The following is a 26514-nucleotide window of genomic DNA, read 5'->3' as shown; positions in this document are numbered from 1 at the left end:
AGATAAACAAATATGATTTGATTGGGATTACAGAAACATGGCTGCAGGGTGGGCAAGCCTGGGAACTTAACATCCCGGGGTATACGATATTTAGGAGGGATCGGCAAGAAAGAAAAGGGGGTGGGGTAGTATTGATGGTGAGAAAAGGGACCGACACGATTGACAGAAAGGATATCAACTCGGAAGATGCGGAATCTATATGGGTAGAACTGAGGAATAGCAAGGGGCGGAAAACGTTTGTGGGGGTGGCATATAGGCCTCCAAATAGAAGTGTAGAGGTGAGGGAAGGCATTAAAAGAGAAATTAGAAAAGCGTGCAATAAGGGAACAGCTGTCATCATGGGAGACTTTAATTTGCAAAGATTGGACTAGCCAAATTAGTAAAAATACTGAGGAGGAGGAATTCCTTGAATGTTTACGGGACGGTTGTCGAGACCAATATGTTGAGGAACCAACTCGGGAGCAGGCCATTTTAGATTGGGTATTATGCAATGATAAGGGGCTAATCTACAATCTTGTTGTACGAGGCCCCTTGGGTAGGAGCGATCACAATATGATCGAATTCTCACTCGACATGGAGAGTGATGAAATTAAAACCGAGACTAAGGTCCTGAATTTAAATAAAGGGAATTATGATGGTATGAGACGGGAGTTGAGTAAGATTGATTGGGTGGTGTTTATGGGGGAGTTGACTGTGGATAGACAATGGAAAGCATTCACAGATCTAATGGAGAAATTGCAAAAATCGTTTATTCCGGTTTGGCATAAAAATAAACCAAAAAAGGTGACTCAACCGTGGATAACAAGGGAAATTAGAGACAGCATTAGGTCCAAAGAGAGAGCATATCAATTGGCCAAAAAAAGTACCGCAACTGAAGACTGGGAGCAGTTCAAGATGCACCAAAGGAGGACAAAGGGATTAATCAAAAGAGCAAAAATAAATTACGAAAGTAAGCTTGCGGTAAATATAAAAACCGACTGCAAAAGCTTTTATAAATATGTCAAGAGGAAAAGATTGGTGGAATCCAGAGTAGGTCCTTTGCAGTCGGAATCAGGGGAATATATAATGGGGAATAAGGAAATGGCAGACCAATTAAATTCTTACTTTAGTTCTGTTTTTACAAGAGAGGATACAAATAACCTCCCATGGATGTTGGGAAACAAAGAGACTAAAATGCAAGAGAGGAACTGAAAGAAATCAGTATCTCTAAGGACATGGTCTTGGGGAAATTGATGGGATTGAAGGCAGATAAATCCCAAGGGCCTGATAATCTATATCCTAGGGTACTTAAGGAAGTGGCCATTCAGATAGCAGATGCTTTAAGAATTATTTTCCAGAACTCGATAGACTCAGGATCAATACCCATGGATTGGCGGGTAGCTAATGTTACCCCACTATTTAAAAAGGGGGGTAGAGAAAAAGCGGGGAATTATAGGCCGGTGAGCCTTACATCAGTAGTGGGCAAAATGATGGAATCCATTATTAAGGATGTAATAGCGGAGCATATGACTAGCAGAGAAGGGATCGGACGGAGTCAACATGGATTTACAAAAGGTAAATCGTGCTTGACAAATCTATTGGAATTCTTTGAGATGGTGACAGGTAAAATAGATGGGGGAGAGCCAGTGGATGTGGTGTACCTGGACTTCCAAAAGGCCTTCGATACGGTCCCACATAAACGACTGGCTTACAAAATCAAGGCTCATGGGATTGGGGGCAAAGTATTGATATGGATTGAGAACTGGCTGGCAGGTAGAAGACAGAGAGTTGGGATAAATGGCACGTTTTCTGAGTGGCAGGCGGTGACCAGTGGGGTGCCACAGGGATCTGTACTGGGACCCCAGCTGTTCACAATTTACATTAATGATCTAGATGAGGGGATTGGATGTAATATCTCCAAATTTGCAGATGACATTAAGCTAGGAGGGGTTGTGTGCACGGAAGAGGGGGTCAGGAAGCTCAGTATGATTTGGATAAATTGAGGGACTGGGCAGATACATGGCAAATGCACGACAATGTGGATAAATGTGAGGTTATCCACTTTGGTAATACAATCCGGAAGGCAGATTACTATTTGAATGGCAATAGATTAAAAGATGGGGAAGTGCAGAGAGACCTAGGGGTACTTGTACACCAGTCTCTGAAGGCGAGCATGCAGGTACAGCAGGCAGTTAAAAAGGCAAATGGTATGTTGGCCTGAGTATAGGAACAAGGATACCTTGGGTTTGAGTATAGGAACAAGGATACCTTACTGCAGCTGTACAGGGCCTTGGTGACACCCCACCTGGAGTATTGTGTGCAGTTTTGGTCACCTTATCTAAGGAAGGATGTTCTTGCAATGGAGGGAGTGCAGAGGCGATTCACCAGGCTGATACCTGGAATGGCAGGAATGACTTATGAGGAAAGATTGCGCAAATTGGGATTGTACTTCCTGGAGTTTAGAAGATTGAGAGCGGATCTCATAGAGACATATAAAATTCTGGCAGGACTGGACAGAATGGATGCAGATGGGATGTTTCCAAGGATGGGAAAATCCAGAACCCGGGGCCTTGGTTTGAGGATAATAGGCAAACCATTTAGGACTGAGATGAGGAGGAATTTCTTGACCCAGAGGGTGGTGAATCTGTGGAATTCATTGCCACAGAGGGCAGTAGAGGCAGGTTCATTAAATATATTTAAGATGGAATTAGATATATTTCTTCAGTATAAGGGAATTAAAGGTTACAGAGAGAAGGCGGGGACGGGGTACTGAACTTTAAGATCAGCCATGATCTCGTTGAATGGCGGAGCAGGCTTCAAGGGTCGAATGACCTACTCCTGCTCCTATCTTCTATGTTTACCAATGAGATCCAAGTGCAGAAGTTCAACTTCACAACACTTGCTTTTCAACAAGATTGTAAAATTTGGCGCGTGTGCACTACATATAACCAATAACATAGCAAGATTTGTGCTCATTATACTCACCATGTGCGCTAGACCCCTGTTGAATGTGATACAATAAGTGAGGTGCTTCCCCTCCTTCACACGCTTGGTCATCGGTGCATACCTTTCTGTTCCTCAGCTTCAGAAGCAGTTGTTAGAGCTGGATGAGGACGATCCTTGCTATGAATTCCGGAGAGAACGATTCACCGTTCATCGCAATCATCTCTACTTCTTGCACTACGCCTTTGAACCCTCCTCTGAACACACCGAGGTCACGTTAGTGGCCCAACTCTCCATGGACAGGTCAGAAAGCTCACTCCCTTCTGTTATCTTGTGTTCGCCGAGCCAAAGGATGTTTGCAGTGAGAAACAGAGCAGTTGTTTTCAGGAATGGTGTGAAGAAGGTTAACTCAACACCAAAGGTCTTCATGGATCTTCCAAACCCAACACTTCAACATAACATTTTCTTTTTCTTTTCAGTGATCCCATGCCAGTAAAAAACAGGGTCAATGTCTCCCAGTCTTGTTTCCCAGATGTCAACAACATTCAATGGGCATCTCGTCTGTCCTGGTTGACTTTGAACCAAGAGTCTGAAGGTGGATCTAGTCTTCACGTCTACGACCTTTTGCGGGCTGTTCAGATCAACCACTAGCCTTGGGATAATGGCCCTGATGCTACCTGGGACCTTTTAGTGAAGGGAATTGGAAGTTAGCTAGGCTGCTAACAATTCACGGTTCACAGATGAATGATCAGCCGTGAGCATGTGATCATTGTGTTGGAATAGAAGTGCCTCTGTGTTGTGCAGAACTGCTCCCACTCTTCAGCTGTTGTCCACCAACACAAATAATTATTATTGCCAAACTACTTCCTTTTATATTCTGGCTCTGTTCTTTCACTATTCCTAATTTCTCACATGTAGGTAATTCTTGGATCCAACCTTCTACCAATCTTCCCCTGGCTGGCTTGCTCCCAGATGGGTTGTTTGAATTATTGATTTACTTCTATCAGTGTCTTTTTTTATATAACCTTGTGTCCTGAACATGCAGCTTAGCTGCCCTGCCTGTGCTTTCTCCCACCATCCAACTTTACATCAGCTGCAAACCAGGATTCATGGACTTTTGAAGTTTTTAATCTGGATTTAATAAATTAAATCCCAAACATCGACCCTTGAGAGAGATGACAGGGCATCCTTACATTTCTAAAATGTGCCCTATTGCCACTCCCAAGGGTCGATGTTAAGGATTCATTTACTCCTCCTGTCTCCTTCAGGCCACCAATCTCCCAAACAGGTCAACAATCTACCTTCAATTCCAGTTTAACACTGGAATCCTCACCAAAGGTCTGGTCGAAGTCCATGTAAACTGAGTCAGAAATATTGGCTACATCACAGCCTCGGTTATTTCTTCAAATTCGATTAGATTTGTTTGCTATGAAGTTGTCCTTTTTAGATTCATGTTAATTAGTTTTAATTATCTCAGGTATCTCTTAAGTGCTCATTCGCCGTATCCTTATTATGAACATACCCACTTCAGAAGAGGGGCAACCCGGTTAGCACAATGCCTTTACAGGGCCAGCGACCCAGGTTCGAATCCAACGCTGTCTATAAGGAGTTTGTACCTTCTCACTGCGTGGGCATAGGTTTCCTCTGGGTGCTCTGGTTTCCTCCTGCCCTACAAAACATACCGGGGATGTAGGTTAATTGGCGTATTTGGGCACATGGGCTTATGGGCCGTGTAAAACACCTAAATTTAAAATTTTATAGATTCCAATAATAAATAACTTCAATTTCTCTGGTTCTCTCTCTCATCTTTCTTAAATAGAACAATAATTCTCATCTTCCTGTCCGAAGGGACCGTTTCTAAATTAATAGCGCTTTGGAAGAAATATGCTAAAACATCTGGGTATTTTGTTCCTCTATTATTTTCCGTGTCATTAAGGTAGAGGTCCAAGGCCTGCAGATATATTAGCTTTTAGTGCTGTCATATTTTGAACACGGATCTTTTCTTACGATAACTCAGTGTCCACAATTCATTATTAGATTTGAAAATATTTAATTTAGACATATCAACACGGTAACAGGCCATTTCGGCCTATGAGTCCGTGCCGCCCAATTAACCTACACCCCCGGTACGTTTCCAACAATGGGAGGAAACCGGAGTCCCCGGGAAAAACGTACACACTCCTTACAGACAGCGCGTGATTCGGACCCTGGTCCCGATCGCTGGTGCTGTAACAACGTTGCGCGCGCCAGACGTCCTTTCTGCTTCTTCAAATTCAAAGGCTAACACACATTTCATTTCCTTAATTGCAGTATCTTTTATGTTTATTTTGTAAATCTCACATTAGCTTTTTAATCTAAAATTTGATGTCTAATTCTGTCACTGTAAACATTGTTTTTATAGTTTAATTTAGAGACGCAGAATGGTAACAGGCTCTTCCAGTCCATGTGCCCATGCCACCCAAATACACCCATGTGGCCAATAAATCTACTCATCCCATACATCCTTGGAATGTGGGAGGAAAGAGGAGAACCTGGAGGAAACCCATGCAGGTCACAGGGAGAACACACAACACCCGGATTGCTAGTCCTTTAGCCGCTAGCACTAACCTTGTCGCCCATATTACATTGGTCATGTATCCTTCCCCTTTGCCGGCTGTTCCCAGTTGATTAGCTGTGCCTCTGTCTGCCTCTCTCCCCAGACTACAGATGTTGGAGGCGATCTGCAAGCACTGGGAGGGGCCAATCAGCCTGGCACTCTACCTGTCTGATGCGGAAGCTCAACAATTCCTTCGCTACGCTCAGGGCTCAGAGGTCTTAATGAGCAGGAGCAACGTGGGCTACCATATTGTCTACAAGGAGGGGCAGTTTTATCCCGTTAACCTGCTGCGCAACATAGCAATGAAGCACGTCAACACGCCCTACATGTTTCTATCCGACATCGACTTCCTGCCCATGTATGGTCTCTATGAGTACCTCAGGTATGGTGTGAGGAGGCCCGTAGCGAGTAGAGTGCCTCGAGAATCAGTTTGTCCTCTACGTCAATGATCTGTGGTAAATTATAACCGTAAAGGTGGGAGGTGGAGTGAACAGCAAGGATGGCTTTCAGAGTGTTAAGAGTTGGAATGTATAAGACATTGGTGAGGACAAATTTGGAGTATTGTGTAGTTTTGGTCGCCTAACGGCAGGAAAGATGTCAATAAAATTGAAAGAGTGCAGAGAAGATTGACTAGGATATTGCTGGAACTTGAGGAACTCTGTGACAGGGAAAGGTTAAACAGGTTAGGTCTTTATTCCTGGAGCATGGAAGAATGAGGGGAGATTTAATAGAGGTGTACAAAATTATGATGGGTACAGGTAGAGTAAATGCAAGTAGGCTTTTTCCACTGCGGTAAAGTGAGATACAAACCAGAAGATATGGTGACACTTCCCAGCTTCTAATATTTCCCAATCTCAAAGCACGTCACCTTCCAAGAGAAGTAAGCCTCGATATTCCGAATTCTATCTTATTCATCCAAATAAATCAAACTTAGTAATTGCAGCTGTAAACAGCTTTAATTTGTCATTGATAAAAGCAAATAAATATTTTCATAGCTTTACACTTCATAACGATGAGTGAAATAAAGCATATTATAACTGATAACGATACTCAACTTCAAACTAATATAAATGAATAAAAATGATAAATTCAAAGAAATGTTTCTCGAGAGTTCACGTCTCTTCCATGGTCATTTCAAGAATGAGAAGAGAACTCCTGGTCCGCTCAGATATTACGACATACGACATCGTATATCTATTGTAACCCTACAAAAACAAATAAAGGAAAAGTCATAAAACAACCATAAATAATAGACATTAATGACTAACACATAATAATTACTATTACAGATACAAAAGTAAATATGGTAAGTATAAAATTAAAAATCAAAACTTTCTGCTTCTTGTAAAAGCCAGATTGTAGTAATTGGTTGATTTAAGTAACCAGTCTTGATTTTAATCCGCACTTGCCGAACGAAACCTTTTTTGACCAGAACTGTATCCACAATTTTCCCCAACAACCAAGAATTTCTTGGTGCAGAATCGTCCATAATAATTGAATTTTCTCCACATACAAAATTGCATTTAGCTTTAGACCATTCTTGTCTTTCTTGTCAGAATGATATTTTTTAACCCATCTTTTCCAGAATAAATCCGCAATAAACTGCACTTGTCTCCATCTGAATCTTGCGTAAATATCTTCTTTCTAAAATTGACCCGGAGGCATTAAAGGTTTAGATTTAAGAAGTAGGAGATGATTCGGTGTAAGTGCCTCAACGTCATGTGAGTCGAGAGAAACTTTAGTTATTGGACAACCATTTAAAACAGCTTCAATCTCACACAAAACTGTCTGAAGATTGTCATCATTCAGCATTTGATTATTCAAAATAGAATTAAGAATATTCTTGATTGATCTAATCATTCTTTCCCACACACCACCATGATGTGATCCTGTAGGCGGGTTAAATATCCAATTAACTTCCTTTTGAAGAAATGAATCGTGAATTCGAAGTTGATTCCAATTTTGAATTGCTTTACATAACTCTAGTTGAGCTCCTGTAAAACTAGATCCATTATCAGAATGTAAATCCTTCACTTGATAAAATGTATGGTGATAAAACGTCAAAGAACATTGATAAAAGAGTCTGTATAAAGTGATGTCGCTACTTCAATATGAATTGCTCTCATAGTCATACAAGTAAAAATAGCTCCGTATCGTTTTTCAACACTTCTTCCTCATTTTACTTGCAAAGGACCAAAACAATCAACTCCCACTCATGTAAATGGGGTTTCAGCAGACGAAATTCTCTCTTGTGGTAAATCTGCCATTTGTTGTTGTCCAGGTTTTACATTTGCACGTCGACAACACATTTTGATAATCTCATTATCAAACGCTTTGCTCTGACAAAAACAAATAATCTCTAATTCAGCATTCTCCAATTCATCAACTGTCAGATAACAGCTCCTTTGGGATTTTGAATTTTCTTTCTTGATTCGATGTAAAAACATAGTCTTTAATCTGAGAATCCATGCTACTGCCTTTTTCAAACGAAACCACGAGGAATAATAGCAAATTAATTGAATAATCGGATCTTCCTCGTTAAATATTTGAATTGTATTCACATTAGTATTTTAGATTTCTGGATCCTTCATAGAAATTTAACTCTTCTGGATTTTGAGGCCAACCTTCCTGAGATTGCGAAATAAATTGAGGACCGAGCACTCAGGCATTGGCTCTTTTTAGAAACGATTGAACTTTTGATCCTTGTGAAGCCATGTCAGCTGGATTATCCATTGTTTTAACATACCTCCATTGATTAGCATGCAAAACCTTCTCGATCTCATTAATTCTGTTAGTCATCAAAGTACGAAACCTCAAAGTTTTGTTATTAATGTATTTAAGCACTGATGTACGATCAGACCAAAACACAGAATCTGCTGACTCCATCTGTAATTCTCTCCTTAACACAGTGTCCGTTTTGCTCGCCATAGTAGCGGCAATCAATTCCATTCGAGGGATGGTGACTGGCTTTAATGGAGCCACTCTGGCCTTTCCCATTACAAATCCACAATGTACTTGCTCTTGGTTATTTCGCAGAACTAAATAACTGACAGGACCAAAACCACCTTCGCTTACGTCAGCAAAATGGTGTAACTAAGCAAATGTGACAATTCCAACGTCTGTTCGATTAAAACATCTGTCAATTTCAAAACTTTCTAGCATTTTAAGACTCTCAATCCAATATATCCAAATTTTCTTTTTTCTTGGCTATTAATACTACTGGTGCTAATTTCCCCAAAGGATCATATATGAGCTTACGATCGAAAGAATACCTCTTCTTGTTAAAGGCCATTCCTTCAAAATAATTTTGAATTTGAAAACATCAGATTGAACCCACCATTACATCCCTAGAATTCTTTCGACAGGTAATGTCACAATCCAAGTCAAAATGTTTTACCTCCTTCACTCTTCCTCTCAGGAATAACACCCAACACATCTCAACTTGCTAATCCATTTCGTAAGGAAGAAACCTCCTTTATTACAGATCTTTAACTTGTGGTAAAGATTTATCACTTCTTTTTCTGAAACACCTGAAGTAAGACAATCATCATCATAGAAATTATTTCTGATGATGTTTATAGCTTGAGAACTAAGTTGCTCTTCATTGTCTTCAGGACATTTCCCGAGAGCAAAATTTGCCCAATTCGGTGAAGAAGTTGCTCCAAATAAATGAACTGTAATTCTGTATTCAATCATATCTTTACTGTAATTACCATTAGATCACCATAATAATCGGTGAAAATCACAATCTACTGATGGTACTTTCACTTGATGAAACATCGCTTCAATATCTGCTGCATTCACAATAGGCTCTTGATGAAATATTATCAGAACGCCTATTAAATGTATTGGTTAAATCTGGACCTTGTAAAAGTTGAGAATTCAATGAAACTCCTTGAAATGATGCTCCACAATCAAATGCTACACGTAGTTTCTCCTTTTGTGGATGTTTAACTCCATGATGAGGTAAATACCATTTTCTCCCATCTTTACATTCCAAGATATCTTCTGATACCTTTTCCACATGACCCTTGGTTATCATATCTGATGTGACATTGGTAAATTCCAAATGGAAGGAAGGATTTCTTTGGAATTTTTCTCTTCAAATTCAGCATATGCTGTTCTGCAATTATTTTATTAACTGGCATGCAAATTTCTCTTTCCTTCAAAGGTAATGCTACACAGTAATGACCATCAACATGTTTCACAGAATTTGAAACTAAATTCAGAAACTGTTTATCCTCCTTCGAAGGAGAATTCAAGGAAATTAATTTTAAATGTTGTTCCCTTAAGTTTGACAACTGAAATTCTGTTGACATTAACATTCGACGACTCCTGATCATTATTCATTTTTCCTCCTAATGGTCCGTTAATTGTCCATCTGAGCAACGTTCTCACGGCTTAAGGTCCATCATTTTAACTCCTTATTACTTCTAGAGGCTTGAGAGCCTTTGGAACAACAATCCGATTAACATTTCGATTTTAGCATCAATCTTGGGTAAGCAAATGTCTTTTAGATGATCCCACTGTTTGATATCATCCTGAGATGGAATATTCTCCTTATTCACAGGCTTTGTCTTCTGAGTATATACACTTGGAAGATCGCAAAATTCATTGCTATCCAATTCAGCTATCTGTAAACCTGAAACTATATAAGTTTCAATGTTCATTTCATCATTCATTGTCTTAATTTTTTACCATGAAGATTAAGTTTATTCATCAATTCAGCAGTTCAAAATGATGCGGTACTTCTTGCATCAAGAAATGCGTAGGTCTTCAGTATGAAGCTTCCTTTTTTAATTTTAACCTGTACAGAAACTATTGAGAGGACTTTGTCACCGGCCCCAGTAAGACTGTTTGTCTGAACCAAAGCTGAAGCATTCTCTTTGGCTGTGTCTTTAGTCTTGGATTCAGATTGTTTGACTTCCTTCTTAACTTTACTTTGTTGAGTATGCAGTAACTTTAAACTGCATAGATCACAACTGAGCCACTTGTTACAAGTTTTGCTGATGTTTCCTTTGCACAAGCAACCAAAATATATTCCATTCTTCTTTATGCAGCTTGTCATACGATTTTTTTCTCCAATCGTGAACATTTTTCTAAAGCATCTTGTTCTTTGCTTTACAAACAACTTTCCTGAACAGTCTGATCTTCTTTGTCCTTTCCTGTGCTTGTATCTGACACAGCAGTAAGAAAGATCCTTCCCTTTTTGTTCTGTTGAGACGGTGATTTAGACTTCTTTAAATCCTTAGGAATTATTGAAGTATCTTTAATATTTCCAAATGCTGGTATGGTGTAAACATGTACATGCCATTCCAAAAATTGTACAACATCCTCAAAGGTAGCGTTCCTTCCGGATGCATCTTAAGCTTGGTTCTCCTTGAGTCCTTCAACTTATAAGATAATTTATTGACAATAATCATCAAATTAGCAAGCAAATTAGCAAGTAAATTCAGTTCTTGCAAATATACACCACTTCCCATTGCGTTACTACATCCTCTCAGAAAGAGTGCATATGCTTGCAGAGCCTTTGCGTCCTGTGATTTTATTGCTGGCCAGGAAAGAGTCTTGTCCACGTGGGCCCTTGCGATTTTATGCTCATTGCCATAATAAAAAAACATAAAAAACATAACAATTACAGCACGGAAACAGGCCATTAGGCCCTTCTAGTCCGCACCGAACCAAACACCCCTTTCTAGTCCCACCTCCCTGCACAATGCCCATAACCCTCCATCTTCTTCTCATCCATATACCTGTCCAACCTTTTCTTAAATAATACAATTGACTCCGCCGCCACTATTTCTCCCGGAAGATCATTCCACACGGCTACCACTCTCTGAGTAAAGAAGTTCCCCCTCATGTTACCTCTAAACCTCTGCCCCTTAATTCTTAACTCATGTGCTCTTGTTTTAATCTTTCCTCCTCTTAACGGAAATAGTCTATCCACATCCACTCTGTCTATCCCTTTCATAATCTTAAATACTTCTATCAAATCCCCTCTCAACCTTCTACGCTCCAAAGAATAAAGACCTAATCTGTCCAATCTCTCCCTATACTCTAGATGCTTAAACCCAGGTAACATTCTGGTAAACCTTCTCTGCACTCTCTCCACTCTGTTTATATCCTTCCTATAATTAGGCGACCAGAACTGCACACAGAACTCCAAATTAGGCCGCACCAATGTCTTATGCAATCTCAACATCACCTCCCAACTCCTATATTCCATGCAATGATTGATAAAGGCCAGCATACTAAAAGCCTTCTTCACCACCCTATTCACGTGAGTTTCTACCTTCAGGGAACGATGTACCGTTACTCCTAAATCCTTCTGCTCTTCTGTATTCCTCAATGCTCTCCCATTTACCACGTATGTCCTATTCTGATTCTTCTTACCAAAATGAAGCACCTCACACTTATCAGCATTAAATTCCATCTGCCATTTTTCAGCCCACTTTTCTAAGCAGCCCAAATCCCTCTGCAATCCTTGAAAACCTTCTTCATTATCCACTATTCCACCTATCTTAGTATCGTCTGCATATTTACTAATCCAATTCACCACCCCATCATCTAGATCATTAATGTATATAACGAACAACAATGGGCCCAATACAGATCCTTGAGGCACACCACTGGTCACCGGCCTCCAACCTAACAGACAATTATCCACTACCACTCTCTGGCCTCTCCCTTTCAGCCAATGTTCAATCCATTTGACTATCTTAAAATTTATACCTAAAGACTGCACCTTTCTAACTAACCTTCCATGTGGTACCTTATCGAAGGCCTTACTGAAGATGATGTAATAATGATGATGTAATAATCCTTTTGTCCTTTTGAAACCTTGGTCTGGATCAATACATTGGCAACTTTTGACTTACTCCTTCACCTGTCCTCCAGTTTACTGCTCCAGGTAATACAGACGATCTTTGGCGTTTTTAGTCTTACTTTCAATGTGATGTTCAAAGGATTTCATGAACATCAGATATTGTAATGGATATCCTCTAAAAACTGGAATTTCCTTCTTGGGTAAAGTATACCAACCTTGTTGCTGCGCTAACATAGCAGAAATTTCATTTTGTTTCACTAAGAATTATAATATGTTGTCTTGTCCACCATGGCTTGCGCCTGGTTGTCTTGTTGTCAATGGAGCTGTCTGATCTAGAACTGGTGCTCTTGGTGTTGGATCTTGATATGCAAATGATGACATTGATGGGGTTCCTTGGTATGGCATTAGTGGAGATTTTTGACTTGTCGCTGGTTCTTCAGCAACACGTGGTTGAGATGTCAGTTGATGAATATGATCAACTCGCATGTGTTACGAGCCCAAAGGAGCCCAAAACCCAGCAGCAATAGACATTCACCAAGACAAGTGGTTTTTAAAACAAAAGTTATCTTTAATCAACTTTAAACATGAAAATAGAATCAAACTTTAACTTAACTCTATACTTAACCCAAATTAACCCCCTTTTAATTCTAAGCGCACGTGTATGTATTGTGTGTGTAAATTTAAGAAAAGTTCTTAAATTCAATCTCAAAGTTCAATCTCACTTTTTCTTCCAAGTTCTGTGGATGCAGGCAATTCATATACTGTGCACAGAATTTAAATGTATAAAAGTTCTCCAGGCTTTGGTGCTTGAAAGGTAAATGTTTACTGCTCAGGAAGGTTCTTATAGGGTTTGCAGAGAGAGATTTGTTGTTCCAGGATTTCCACAACTGAGGTACCACCATTAGTCACCTCAATGTCTCGCTGATGAAACTTGCCCCATCAGGGTTTTCCAGATGGTAACCTCTTTCTTTCAGGTTATGAAAGAGCTCCTTCTTTTCCTCTTATTCCAAGAGAAACATAGCACTTCCAACCATCCACTGCTTTTGGAACTTTTCATCAGTTTCAAACAGCTCTTCCTGGCTTGCACGGTGTCACACACACAAAAGCTGAGAGGGCTTCTCTTTTCTCCCTCCCTCTCACCAACTGGCTTCCAGAAGGCCCCATGTGACTCACTTGCAAAACCCCCACCTTCTTCAGCAAACAACAGGAGTTCTTTCTTCTGCTCAAGCTGTTGTCTTAGATAAATAAAACCCAGGAGTGACCTTCCTGTAAGCACCCTGCAGAAAGGTACTTGTGCCTATCCTGGCTCCAGTTCATTCATTTTATGACATCAGTTCAATTATCACCTGCTTGTGAAAGGTGCATAACATTCTCCAGAGATCTTCAATATTTCTTCAGTCTTTCAAATAAGATCTGTTTTAAAATATGTGTATGTATGTAACCTACTCTAAATCTTATAAAATCTCCCCAAATATTGCCAAATTCTCCCAAAATATTTATCCATTACACATGGTTGAACCTGGTTGAAATGCTCTTCTTTTGGGAAGATTCATAAATTGTGTGCTGGGTAAAGATAGAATGTTGCTAGCCCTTTCCTCAGGGATGTTCATTGGCATTCGAGGACTAGCAGTGCCACCCGTGGCTCCTTGGTCAAGTATACTTGTTTCTTGTGGCTGTGGTACCCATTGACCTGCTGATACTTCTGGCTGAGTGATAGATCTTGCAGAAGCCTGAGCTCATGCTTTTAGTTTGGCCATCTTCATCGCATGTTGTTCCTCAAGCTCTGGTCTTTTTTCTCTCTTCAATAATCTTTTTCATTCTTCTTGCTTTAATTGTTGTTTCTTCATTTCAGCTTCTTGCATAAGTTGCTGATTCTTCATTTCAGTTTCCATATCTTCTAAAGCATGTTTTTTTTCACAAACCACTCTCATTGCACACAGACAGCAGTCAAGTCTGCCTGCGCCTTAGCATGCATAGCTGATATGTTTGAAGCATGTGAAGCTGTGCTTGTCCTAGGTGTCTTTGAAGACTTTGAAGATCTTCCTACACCCATAACCCTGGGAACACTATCATCAGGATTCACATCTGAGCATCCAGATACCGCTGATTGAGTTTCTCTCTTTAGCATTTCCCTCGGTACAGCACCAATGGAGCACCATTCCAGTTCCACTAACCTCTAAACCAGCCTTTGAGGTCTGCAGTGCCTAAATGAAGTAGTTTAAGTCCTTTCTTCTCTGGTCACTGTCTCCAACCCTCTGCCAAGCATTGTCGGTCTGCCTCGCTGGCTCAACTTACGATCTGACAGCTCTGTGAGAGGAGCTGTTTGCTCGAAGTCTTTAGCCCGACAAGACGACTTCTTCTCCATCTTGAATTCTTCACACTGCAGCTTGTCTTCTTGGCCTCTTCTTGGAACTGTAAAGAAACTCTTATCTTGTGTGGTCCCTTTAAGAGTATTCCTTAGTTCTATAGTATTCACAAAGTGGCTGCAATATCACCTGCTGATAGATCACAGAATCTGGGCTTCCTGCCAATTTGCCTGGTGGTGGAGTGGTATCTTATGTTATAATAATATTTCTGGCTCTAGGTTCCTTTCAAGGTTACATGTGCCTGAAGTTTGGCAGACATGCTCTAACTGTACAATTCCAGAGATGTTCTCATAGAAGCTTCCAGAATGTTCTTTAAATCTTAACTTCTTTCTTCCAACCAAATTCACAATTTTATAAAAACTTTTTTCTTTGAATAAATTGTAGGTGACACTTCCCAGCTTCTAATATTTCCCAATCTCAAAACATTTCACCTTCCAGAATTGTATCTTATTCACCCAAATTAATCAAAGTGAGTAATTGCAGCTGTAAATAGCTTTAATTTGTCGTCGATAAAAGCAAATTAACATTTTCATAGCTTCATACTTCATAACGATGAGTAAAATAAAGGATATTGTAACTGATAATGATACTCAACTTCAAACAAATTAAAAAGATTAATAATGAATAATAATAATAATGATAAATTCAAAGAAAAGTTTCTCAAGAGTTCACGTCCCTTCCATGGTCATTCCAAGAATGAGAAGAGAACTCCCAGTCCGCTAGATCTTACAACATATGACATCATAGTAACTATGGTAACTCCACAAAAAGAATTAATCCTTAAAGGAAAAGTCATAAAACAACCATAAATCACAAGCACAAGATTTTAACCTCTACAAAGAAGAGAAACTTAGGGGGAACGTACAGGGGAATTTCTTCACGCCTAGAGTGGTGGGAACATGGGACGAGCTACCAGCTAAAGTGGCGAATGTGGACTCAATTTTAACATTTAAGAAAAGTTTGGACAGGTGCATGGATGGGAGTGGTATGGAGGGATGTGAACTTGGTACCGGTCAGTGAAACAAGGCAAAATAATAGTTTGGTACAGACTAGAAGGGCTGAAGGGCTTGATTTCTGTGCTGTAATGATCTGTAGTTCTACGCCTCTAGGTTCAGCAGATTACAACCGGGGCAACGCTTAGAAAACATTCTCAATTTGAAGGCAAGGGTTTTCGAACATCTTGAATCATGGAATGTAAATGATAAATTAAAACCTTCCTTCGGCTCATTTCCTTTGTGTCTTCTCCTACGCTGATCTCCCTGCTTCCTCACTTGCACTGAGGATGTTCTTGGCACTGTCAAGGTAGGAAAGAACACCCCAAGTCAGTTGGCAGACTTTTCATCAGGTGAAACTTCACACTGATCCATATGATGGGCAGATCTCATGAAGTCTTGTCAAGTAGGTAAGTTCTAAGGAAGGGGAGAGAGGAGTTTGAGTTTAATAAGAGACTTAGAGAAAGGCAGAAGCCACGACACCCTCAAAATGGAGCAAATCTCTCTACTGGAGGAACTCAGCGGGTCGAGAAGTATCAGCGGGAGAAAGCGAATGGTCGCCATTTTGTTCCAGATTCCTTCACATGAAACAGCGACCTACTGTTGCTACTTCATCTGCTGAGGTTCCTCCGTCAGATGGTTTATGATCCGGCTTCCAGCATCTGCAGTCTCCTCTTCAGTAGCATTCCAATTAAAGGTAAAGGAGTTGAACAGGCTGTTGAGCAGGAGGATATCACCAGTTGCAGAGTGACAAGGTTCCATAAGAACTTGATAACGGGGGAGTTTCAAAATGAAGTCCTTGCTTAAAGGAGACCTGGGAGCTGAAGGCATCAGTGTTGAGACCAGCATTGATGGCATGTCTGGGGATGATGTGGCCAAGAACAACGATGGATGAGAAATAGGCCTGCCCCCGCCAGAATAACTGTCTGTGGGTCTGAATACGGTGTTTCCTTCTTTTGCAGGAAGTCCGTTCTCCAGCTTGATATGGGTCACACAAAAAAAGCTCTAATTGTCCCAGCATTTGAGACTCTCCGCTATCGTCTTTCCTTCCCAAAATCCAAGGCGGAGTTATTGTCCATGTTAGACATGGGGACGCTCTTCACTTTTAGGTAAGTAAATGAGACGTTTCCACTGATGTGACAACAGAGAGATGGAACTAATCTTTTTTGGCGTATGTTTAAAATGCATTCTGCGTGGCATCAGCCAGGCTGTCGCTAATTGGCCTCAGCACCTGTTGAGCTCTGGCGGAGGAATATCTCCAAGGTTTCTCACGCCCTGTGAAGATATGAAGGAGTAATGTTACTGAGTTCAACCCCGTCATGTTTGACTGTGGTCAGATATCTATTTAGGGGCCAGTGGGGCACCACCGGCAGAGCTCCTGCATACTGCCTGCATGGAATTTGCACGATCTCCCTATACCCACATGGGCTTCCTCTGATTTCTGCCCCCCCCCCCCCCAAGATGTGCTGGTCGGTCGATTAATTGGTCATTACCCCAAGTGTGTCAGTGAGTGGGAGAAGCTGAGGGGGAGGAGAATTTTATGGGAATGTCGGGAGAATGGGTCACAGGAGAAAAAATAGTGAAGAATGGAAATGGGATCACGCTGTGAGTTAGCATAGAGATCAGAGCTAAAGTGGCCACCTGCTTGGACATTCATAAGGTTGTATGGTTATATCAGCAGTAACTTTCAACTGAGGAGCTATTACCCCAGCCAGATGGAGTGCCTTTGGGAGGGAACAAGGTGTGTCGAAAGGAGGTAGGAGTGGGCTCAGCGCATGCATTGAACCTGTGTTGGGTGTGTTTAATAGCACTTAATAGAGGGATCTGTCCAACTCTTACCAGATGTTACCTGGCTGGCAGTGCTTGATGGAAGAGTGTAGAGAGAGCTTTGCATGAAATTGGATTGAACATCACAGAGTGAGTTTAACTCTATATTTTGTCCAACAGTATCTTGTCTGGGAATATGTAAGAAGAGAGTTTATAGGATAGTTCACTCTCTATCTAACCAATTCCATACCTATCCCAGGAGTGTTTCATGGGACAACAGAATGAAGGTCATGCTGAATCTAACCATGTTGTCCCTAGACCTTGCAATATTTGATGATCGAGTGTAAACAAAGCTTCACTCTGTGCCTGTCTGGACGACGTTTAGAATAATCTTCTGACGTTTATGGTTTTTCAACTGCAGTGACGGGTAAATTGCTGAAAAAAATTAACATAATTACTGCCTGTGTGGTCGTTCACACTGGGCGCTGTTTTAGACTGCAAGTACCTGAGTGGAACAGTTCCAGTTGTTTGACGTGCAATCGAGTGGATGACCGTCAACGAATTTTTCCGGTATGATTTACACTGCAGACTTCCTCCAAAAAGTCGTAGGGGCCCTGCAGGAAAAATCACAGTGCAGGAATTGACTCCAAATTCCTGCACGTTCCTTTCTAGACTGCCCGGGTAGTGGAAAAATTCCTTGATTGTGCCTGCAGTCTAAAAACCATAAATAATGGTTTGATAAGACCGCATTTTCAACAATGAACCTGTGCTGTGGTGAAGTACTTCAGAATTGAGCTAATAGGAAATTATTTACTCTTGATGAATGATCCCAGTAGAATAGGCCAAACAGATCAACCAGGAAGACACTGTGGTTGCTATGATGTAGTGTCAAATCATCAATGCTTCTTAAAATTTATATGCATCTAATTTATTCTAAAGAAACATATCTCCACCAGTCTCAAGGGGCACGTGTCACAAAAGCAAACAAAATGAGAAATCATCCTGTATAATTTACAGTACAACTCCGATTATCCAAAATGGTCGAGACCAGGTCTTTGTCGGATAAACGGTTTTGTCGGAGAACTGGTTATTTTTTAAACAACAACAAACAATAAGGGAAGGTTTTTTAAGCATTAAAATTGTTTAATTGTCACCAAAAAAAATTGCTGGTTGCTGCCAATCTCCGACACATCCCAACCGCCACCGCCGATCATCGAGACCTCCCAATCGCTGCCGCCGATCCCTGACACGTTACCACCACTGCCGCTGATCCCCAGGGAGGCTTTCCAGGCCATGGAACACTCACTGGGGAGTCAGCAGGCTCCTGTCTCCTCAGTCACTGGAGCTTCTGATGCCCAAGTCCTAACTCCAAATCCTTCCCGAGCCTACCACCCATGCACACCAAAGAGCACCGGTATGTGGTAGTAGGCCAAGGGGAGGGTTTGGAGTAGGCATCGGGAGCTCTGGTGTGCCGAGGAGGGAGGGAGGGGAGGGGAGAGAGAAAAGGAAGGGGAGAATGAGGGAAGGGGTGAGGATGGGGAGAAGAGGGAGGGAGGGAACGCCACTGAGGTTGATGGCCTGCCCAAGAGGCCACTCTCCTTGATGTCTCCGGGTCAAGGGATTCTTCTGTCTGCTTGCTGCTGGGAGACAGCAGCACAGTTCGGGATGGAGAGTTGGAGAGAAAAGTTGATAGGGGCAGGTAGAGAAATGGAAAGAGAGAGAGGAGGGAGTTACCTGAAACAAGGACAATCGTTCTAATTTCATGTCAGCTGAATTTTTTTTCAAGTCTGTGAGGTTTGTGGATTTCTTTTGGATATCCTCATTTATCCAAATGTAAAAGAAAATATCAGATAAATGAGAATTTCATAAAATCCAATTTTGGATAATCGGACTTGTGTTGTATTAATTGAAATAAATATTCAGTAACGGGCCTGTGGGAAAAGAATTTGTTTCACCTCAGTAATTTCTGGCCTTCAGAGATGAATAGCATTTTGTTATGTTGAACTATCCTGGTGTATTCTCTGATTAATCCAGTGTCCTCCTTGGTATTGTCGGCATTTTAGTTAAAGCTGAAGGTCCAGTTTAGTTCAAAGGCCACAAGCCACTGAGCATAATAAAGCATCACGATGATGTAATCAGGTTTTGGGGCTGCAACGCACTAGCTGGAAAGTTGGTTACGTTGCCCCAGGCAGTACCGACCACTCACTTCCCGTCCATTCTGCAGGTATCACGTTTGGACGAAGGGTCATGCTCCCACGAACTTTGCCAAATGGCGGACGGCCACCACTCCCTATCACGTGGATTGGGAGGCAGACTTTGAGCCTTATGTTGTAGTAAGGCGCGACTGCCCAGAGTACGACAGGAGGTTCGTTGGCTTTGGCTGGAATAAAGTGGCACATGTCATGGAGCTGGATGCACAGGTACTTTACGTCATGCTTCTGAGCCGGGCCATCAACTGTCCTTGTTGTCGCATCACAAGCTGCGTAAAGTATGTTGCCTTTTCACTGATGTGCTCCAATACAAGAGAAACACAAGGATGCTGCAGATGCTGAAACCTGGAGGGACAAACCATCTGCTGGAGGGTCGATCAGCTTGGCAGAGGGTTCCAGCCCAAAACGTTGACCGTTCTTTCTCTCCCACTGATACTCCTCGAGCAGAGTGTTTGTGTCCCAATATAATGCTGCGTCACCTGGTAGCTCGATATTTCAACTGAAAACAATATTAAGATTCCTTGTTATACAGAACAATGTGGAAGCATGTGATGTTTGCAGATGTAGATTAGTTAGGGTGTCCTAAACACTCTCCTGCCTTTGTCTTTTTAATCCTGTGTCTCTCACTAAACATGGTCCAAAATTTGAAGGGGTGTTAAGCTTCTTTCATGGTCTTGGGACATTTCAAAGCATTTTCCAGCCAATTCAACACTGCTGGAGCACAGTTAATTATTGTAACATAGGCCACTTTCCATACAGCATGTAGACAACATCTGTAGCAAGCGAAACAGATTATTTCCAAGATGTGCAATGCACCAACGTACTGGAGAATCTCAGCAGGTCACGCAGCCCCCTTAAAAACCAATGGCGACCATCATTTCGGACCTGGGCCTTGCGTCAGGTGTTAGTATAAATGTTTGCTGTATCTCCCATGGTCTTGATGAAGAGTTCCAACCTGTCCTTTCTTCTACCCCGCTGCTGTTCATCCCAGTGAGTTCCTTCAGCAGATTGTTTCTTGCCCCAACTTCCAACAGCACTAGTTCGGAATCATCAGAATTTATTGTCATGAACAAGTCATGAAATTCGATGTTTTGTGGCAGCGTCACAGTGCAAACGTTCATATTATAACCATCTTACAACATTACTATTAAATGATAGGGCACGAAAAGAAAGGCAGTGTCTTTGGTTCTTTGATTATTCAGGAATCTGATGGCGGAGGGGAAGAAGCCGTCCTTGTGCCACTGAGTGCTTATCTTTAGGCTCCTGTACCTTTTCCCCGATGGTAGCAGAGTGAAGAGGGCATGGCCTGGGGGGGTGGGGGTCTTTGAGGATAGAGGCTGCTTTTTTAAGACACTGTCTCATGTAGATGTCCTCGATGGAGTGAACCCTGGTCCCTTTGATTTCGCAGGCCGAGGTATCAACCCTCTGGGGTTTATTCTTGTCCTAAGAGTTGGTGCCTCCACACCAGGCAGTGATGCAACCAGCCAGAATGCTCTCCACAGTCCACCTGTAGTCATTTACAAGAGTTATTGGTGACGTACCAAATCTACTCAGACATTTCACAAAGTATAGCCGCTGGCGAGCCTTCTTTGTGATTGCATCAACATGGAGTCTCCAAGACAGATCCTCGGAGATGTTGTCACCCAGCCATTTGAAGTTCTTGACCCTCTCCACTTCTGAGCCCTCGATGAGGACTGGGTCATGTTCCACTGACTCCCTCCTGAAGTCCACAATCATCTCCTCGGTTTTGCTGACGTTGAGCGCAAAGTTTGTCTGATTCATAGATTGGATTGCTGAATGAGTGGCCTCTTTAACTGAATGCATGCATTCCTTCCTGCACCCACATCCCCCATTCCCCCAGATACCATCATGATTTCTGGTGCATGGGTTGAACCTTGGAGCTATCAATATGCCTTTGGTTTAACCTTTTTTTTAATTTAATGATTCACCATGGTAGAAACCAATTTCACTTCATGAAACCCTTGCCACCTAGGGCTCAAACCTGGAACATTGGTTATATATCTTTATCTTTGCTACATAAAGGACACTGTTTGACCTGCTGAGGTTCTCCAGTATTGTATGTTTTGACGTCAATCACAGTGTCTGCAGACTTCCATGTTTTACCTCAACCTACAATCCCTGTATTTTTTTGGAGGGTGGGTAGAAACTGGAGCACCCGGAGAAATCCCACGCAGGTCACAAACTCTGTACAGTCAGCACCAGGTTTGAACTCAGGTCGCCTGTGCAATAATATTTCAGCCTATTGTGCAATGCCTATGTACATAATCTGACAGGTTGTTCCACAATCTCTCTCTCCCCTGCTCTCTCCTCCCTCTCTCTTTCCCTCTCTCACTCTCTGTCCCTCTCCTTTCTCTCTCTCTCTCTTTTTACCCCCTCCTCTCCCTGTCATTGCAGGAATACGAGTTTGTTGTCCTCCCCAATGCGTACATGATCCACATGCCACACGCCCCCAGCTTTGACATCACCAAGTTTCGCTCCAACAAGCAATATCGGATCTGCCTGAAGACCTTGAAGGAGGAGTTCCAACAGGACATGTCCCGCCGCTATGGGTTTGCAGCTCTCAAATACTTGACTGCCGAAAACAACAGCTGAGATCCCTCCCCCAGGACTGCCCTCGAGCAATCTTCACTTGTATCACTACGAGGAGTGAAATGGGGCTGCTATGTACAGCAAGACATGCAAAAATCGAAACCAAAACGTATGTGTGTGCCCACCAACTGTCAGGCTTTGGGTTGGGTGGAAGGGTTGTACTTTCAAGAGCTTATTTTGAGTCCTCCAAAGGTGCTGTTAAGATATTCCTGTTGTTCACTATTTAACACCTCTCCACCGTCTCGCCCCATTTATTGCCTTGTTTTTTCGGTGGGTCACCGATGTCCAAGCAGCCCCTTTCAGACACGAGGGCGGGATAGCCTGGGTTTTTGGACCAGAGCCATCCCTGCAACGTTGCCCACTGATCAGAGGAGCTCCATTCTTGAGTGCACCCTTCAAGAGCTTACCACTTTATTCCTGTGGCCTCTAGTGCACGCAAACGCGTGCGTACACACACACACACACACACACACACACACACACACAAAACTTGATCAGTAGGTGCAGTGCAGTGCACCGGTAACAGCTGTGCTGTTCCTAGGCTGATGTAATTTAGTAATGAGCATTGACAAGCAACTGTAGCATTGGGTTCCCCTTGACTGTATGTTGCCATTATTAATCCTGAGGACTCCTGCACCATTTTCCCAGTGGCCTCAGGATCTAAGCCATGCCAATGTGTTGAAGACCCTGCTGCCTTCTTCTTGTTGAAAGCAATGCCAATGACCTTCAGTTGTTAAATGCCAGTTCATATCTGGAATGGTTCAGGAGTAACTGCCAGTGCGACTAAGGGTGGTTGCTTCCAATGGCAGAATAAAAGTTTACACCAACATTTGGTTCCTGCTGTGTTGATGGGAGAATTTTGAATGAGAGAAACGGCCGATTGAGCCTGGAGAACATCTGCTCCCCACAATGATCAGAGTAGGTTTAAATATATTTTTTAAAAAAAGGATCTTGATTGTTTGAGAGGAAATAATACATCTGACATAAGGATCATGCTCTGGTTTTTGAAATCTTAAATCATTTGGCTCATTTGTATTATTGACCTCGCTCGGAGTGAATTAGAATCAAAGAAATTAATGGGAAGTTTGTTGTAGCTGAGGATGTTGAAGCACATATCCAATCGCTAAAGAGTTAGATTGGGATTTTTCACCAGTGAGAGAAATCGCTGAACATTGGTCCTTCTGAAGAGATCTCTGCTCAAAACTAATGAGAGCAGCTGAATTATTTAAATCATAATAAAATATTTCTCAACTTTCCAGGATGAGGCAAGGTGGAATCTTTCACGTTGAAGTCTAGTGATGAATGTGGAGCTGTCCTCAATACATAAATCAAGGAGTTATGTGCATCTGAATCCGAGAGATCAGAGCTGAGAATTATACCTTGTTGAGGTCAGGCTCTCCAGATGGTGATACTAACTGGACTGAATTTCACCATGTATAACATTTCTGTTGTTTCGCCAAAAATACTTGGTGATTAATTTTGTTTACCCCAATGCAAATTTACGACAATATTGCCTTGGTTGAACAAAGGCAGGGGCAGGTTAGTAAGAAAGTTCATTGAGGTGGGTTTATGAAATAAATTAATAGGTATTGCAAAGATTGATATTTGTGAAGGGTTTCTTCATTCATTTTTCTCTTGGGTCAAATAAATTGAGGGAGAATTATGATAGCGCGTGCTATTTATTATCTGGTGTGGTGGACCTTGATAATTTGCCCGTGATTATTTCTTAGCCAGTGCTTGGGCTGGTCGATCTGGACCAGCAACTCTGCTCGATCTGCTCATCCATTGGTGTGTGAAGCAATTATTAAGGAAGACCCTGGATCCTTTCAAAGTTGGGCTAATTTTTAGCTTTTGCCTGCCCTTTGAAATTGCACATTTCCTGGATGGTGGAAACGATCAATGTAAATCAGATCTTTCTGCTAGAATACAGGTTTCCCCTAATCTATAATGGATAAAGATTGATAAACCCACATTCTTGGCATCCCACAGCATTATCCATATTTCTGGGATTCATTTTTACCATACTCTTCGTCGTTCTTTGACCTCAGGGAAAGCAGGATGGATGAACTGTAGTTTAATTATTAGGTTATATAAACTTCAGGATTAGAGCACAGTATTATATTTAAATGGACAATCACTGGAAGACTGTTTAAAGCACCAATTGGTTACTGAGAATCATTATATGGTTATATGGTTATTAGCAAGCTATTGTACATTGAGGATTGTTGGACAATTATGCAATGAAAGGCTTCTTTGAACTGTAAGAACTGCTTTTGAAATGCTTCATTGGTTAACCTGTTAACATAAATCATCCATCTCTGACACAGTTGGACTGTTTAAAATTATCATGGGCTGGCTTAAAGATTGTGTGGGAAGATGACTTTTTTAAAAATTTGTTGAACTGTTTCAATTGTGGCATTAATTGCAGTATTACTGGTCAATAATTTTCTGACTGGATTTTCTATTATTATTTAATGTTTGGAATAAGTCTCATGAATGGTTGAAATATTGAAGGATTGGTGGACTACACAATGAAGGTTTGGAGGCACATTGAGAAACTGGGAATATTGTTAAATTGATGTTATTTTTGGAGATAGATTAGGTCTGTGGGATATTTAAAGGACTGTTGTCATGCTCCCATACTGGTGGGAAACCATTGACATCTTGGAGCACAGTGCCCTAACTTGGAACACCATTGGAGAATGCTTGGACAGCTTGGAACACCATTGGACAATAGTTTTATATAGCTAGAGCCACTACTGAAGGATGGTTACATTGCTAGGAACACTACTGGAGGTTGGTTGGACAGCGAGGAACACCACTGGGGTGGGTTAGTTGGACAGCTAGGAACATCACGGGAAATTAGTTGCACAGCAAGGAACATCACAGGAGATTGGTTGGTCAGCTAGGAACACCACTGGTGGATAAACAAATAGCTTGGAGTAAAATTGGATAGTTGGAAGACCTAAAGGACTGGTGGATTGTTTCCCATCGTTGTACAACAGATTTCACTCTTGACCACAATGAGCTGAATGACTTTCAAGAGAAATGGTCATTCAGCACCAAGCAAAGCTGTCTTCTGTCTTTGACAGAATAATAAATAAAATGTTAAAGTCTTTGAAACGTGTAGTTCTGTCATTTTTATATAAATGTTTATGGTAGATGTTTCCACTAATAGGCTAATAAAGAAATGAAAAGTCATTTTTCTCAGGACCAGATGAGCCTGTTTCCAGTGCTGGTCTGGCAGTAGCCTTCTGCATCAAGCTATAGTCCCCACTGCTACTAAACTAAACACAGGTGAAGGGGTGCAAAGCCCATGGGTGGGAGATCTTTCAATCCTTTGGGTGCGCGTTATACCTGGACCTCCTGACATAAGTACAAGGCATCTGCCACTCCTCTGCCCCTGTCCACCATATTTTACCTCCGCCGCATTGGGCGATCCAGTGCGGGGCCCTTGCCTCACCCTTTACAATGCATCTCTTCTAACTCTTCTCGGCCCTGATGGAGGGCTTCAGCTCAAAACGTTGACCGTTCTTCCTCTCCCAGAGATTCTGCTCAACCAGCTGAGCTCCTCCAGCAAATAGCGGATTCTCGTACCTGAGTGTCTCCATAGCACATTCACCTCTTGCTCGCCAAATTGCCTGCTGTACCTTGAGGTGTGGAGCTATTCTGCCACCAGCAGACCACCTGGTATCTCCGATTATTCATAAAGGGAGTAGCCTCTCCCACCTTACAGGTTCAAGGCTGTTTGCATTGAGGAATTCCTCATCCTTGAGTCCTAATGACCAAATGTAGGCATTAATGACAACATGTATCATCAGGTACATTGCACAATGTACCAATATACCAAGATTCTTACTTGCTGCAATTGAACAGGTGCATCGGAAAAACAGCAGCAAAACTAAAAACTAAATACTTTATTGAATTAAAAAGAAATAAATGCACAAGAAAATAGATCATAAATATCCACAGTTATACTTGCACAAAAAAAGTTACCTCATGGGAACAGGGACATCAAGACTACTCATAAATATGACAACAACAGTGCCTCGAAGAAACCGTCAAATGCTTCAGTGTGACTTCTTGAGGTCGTTTTCCATTTTCTTTTAAATCACAGGCGATGTTGGCGTTTGAAAGGAAGTTTCCCATCCACATCAGTAAAATAACATCAGCCTACCTCGCCTAAAATGTATTTTTAATACAAGTAGAGAGTGGCTCTCCAAAT

General features: G+C 41.7%; 1 protein-coding gene across 4 annotated transcripts in view; it reads left to right on the top strand.

Annotated features, from left to right (window-relative positions):
* The window catches only part of large1 (LARGE xylosyl- and glucuronyltransferase 1), a 383521-nt gene extending 358109 nt beyond the window's left edge, over positions 1–25412 (top strand). For 3 of the 4 annotated variants that reach the window (XM_069903181.1, XM_069903182.1, XM_069903183.1), the window contains exons 11-15: positions 3062–3225; positions 5622–5900; positions 16665–16811; positions 19694–19889; positions 22095–25412. In XM_069903181.1, coding sequence (XP_069759282.1) covers positions 3062–3225; positions 5622–5900; positions 16665–16811; positions 19694–19889; positions 22095–22292 — 984 coding nt within the window. In that variant the 3' untranslated portion in view covers positions 22293–25412. The remainder of the gene's footprint in view (positions 1–3061; positions 3226–5621; positions 5901–16664; positions 16812–19693; positions 19890–22094) is intronic. The other variant, XM_069903185.1, reaches the window with a different exon arrangement.
* Positions 25413–26514: the final 1102 nt, after the last annotated feature.

This window comes from Narcine bancroftii, chromosome 11 (genome assembly GCF_036971445.1).
Source record: "Narcine bancroftii isolate sNarBan1 chromosome 11, sNarBan1.hap1, whole genome shotgun sequence".
NCBI lineage: Eukaryota > Metazoa > Chordata > Chondrichthyes > Torpediniformes > Narcinidae > Narcine > Narcine bancroftii.
The sequence above is the reverse complement of the archived record's forward strand: the minus strand, read 5'-3'. Positions and strand labels throughout refer to the sequence as shown.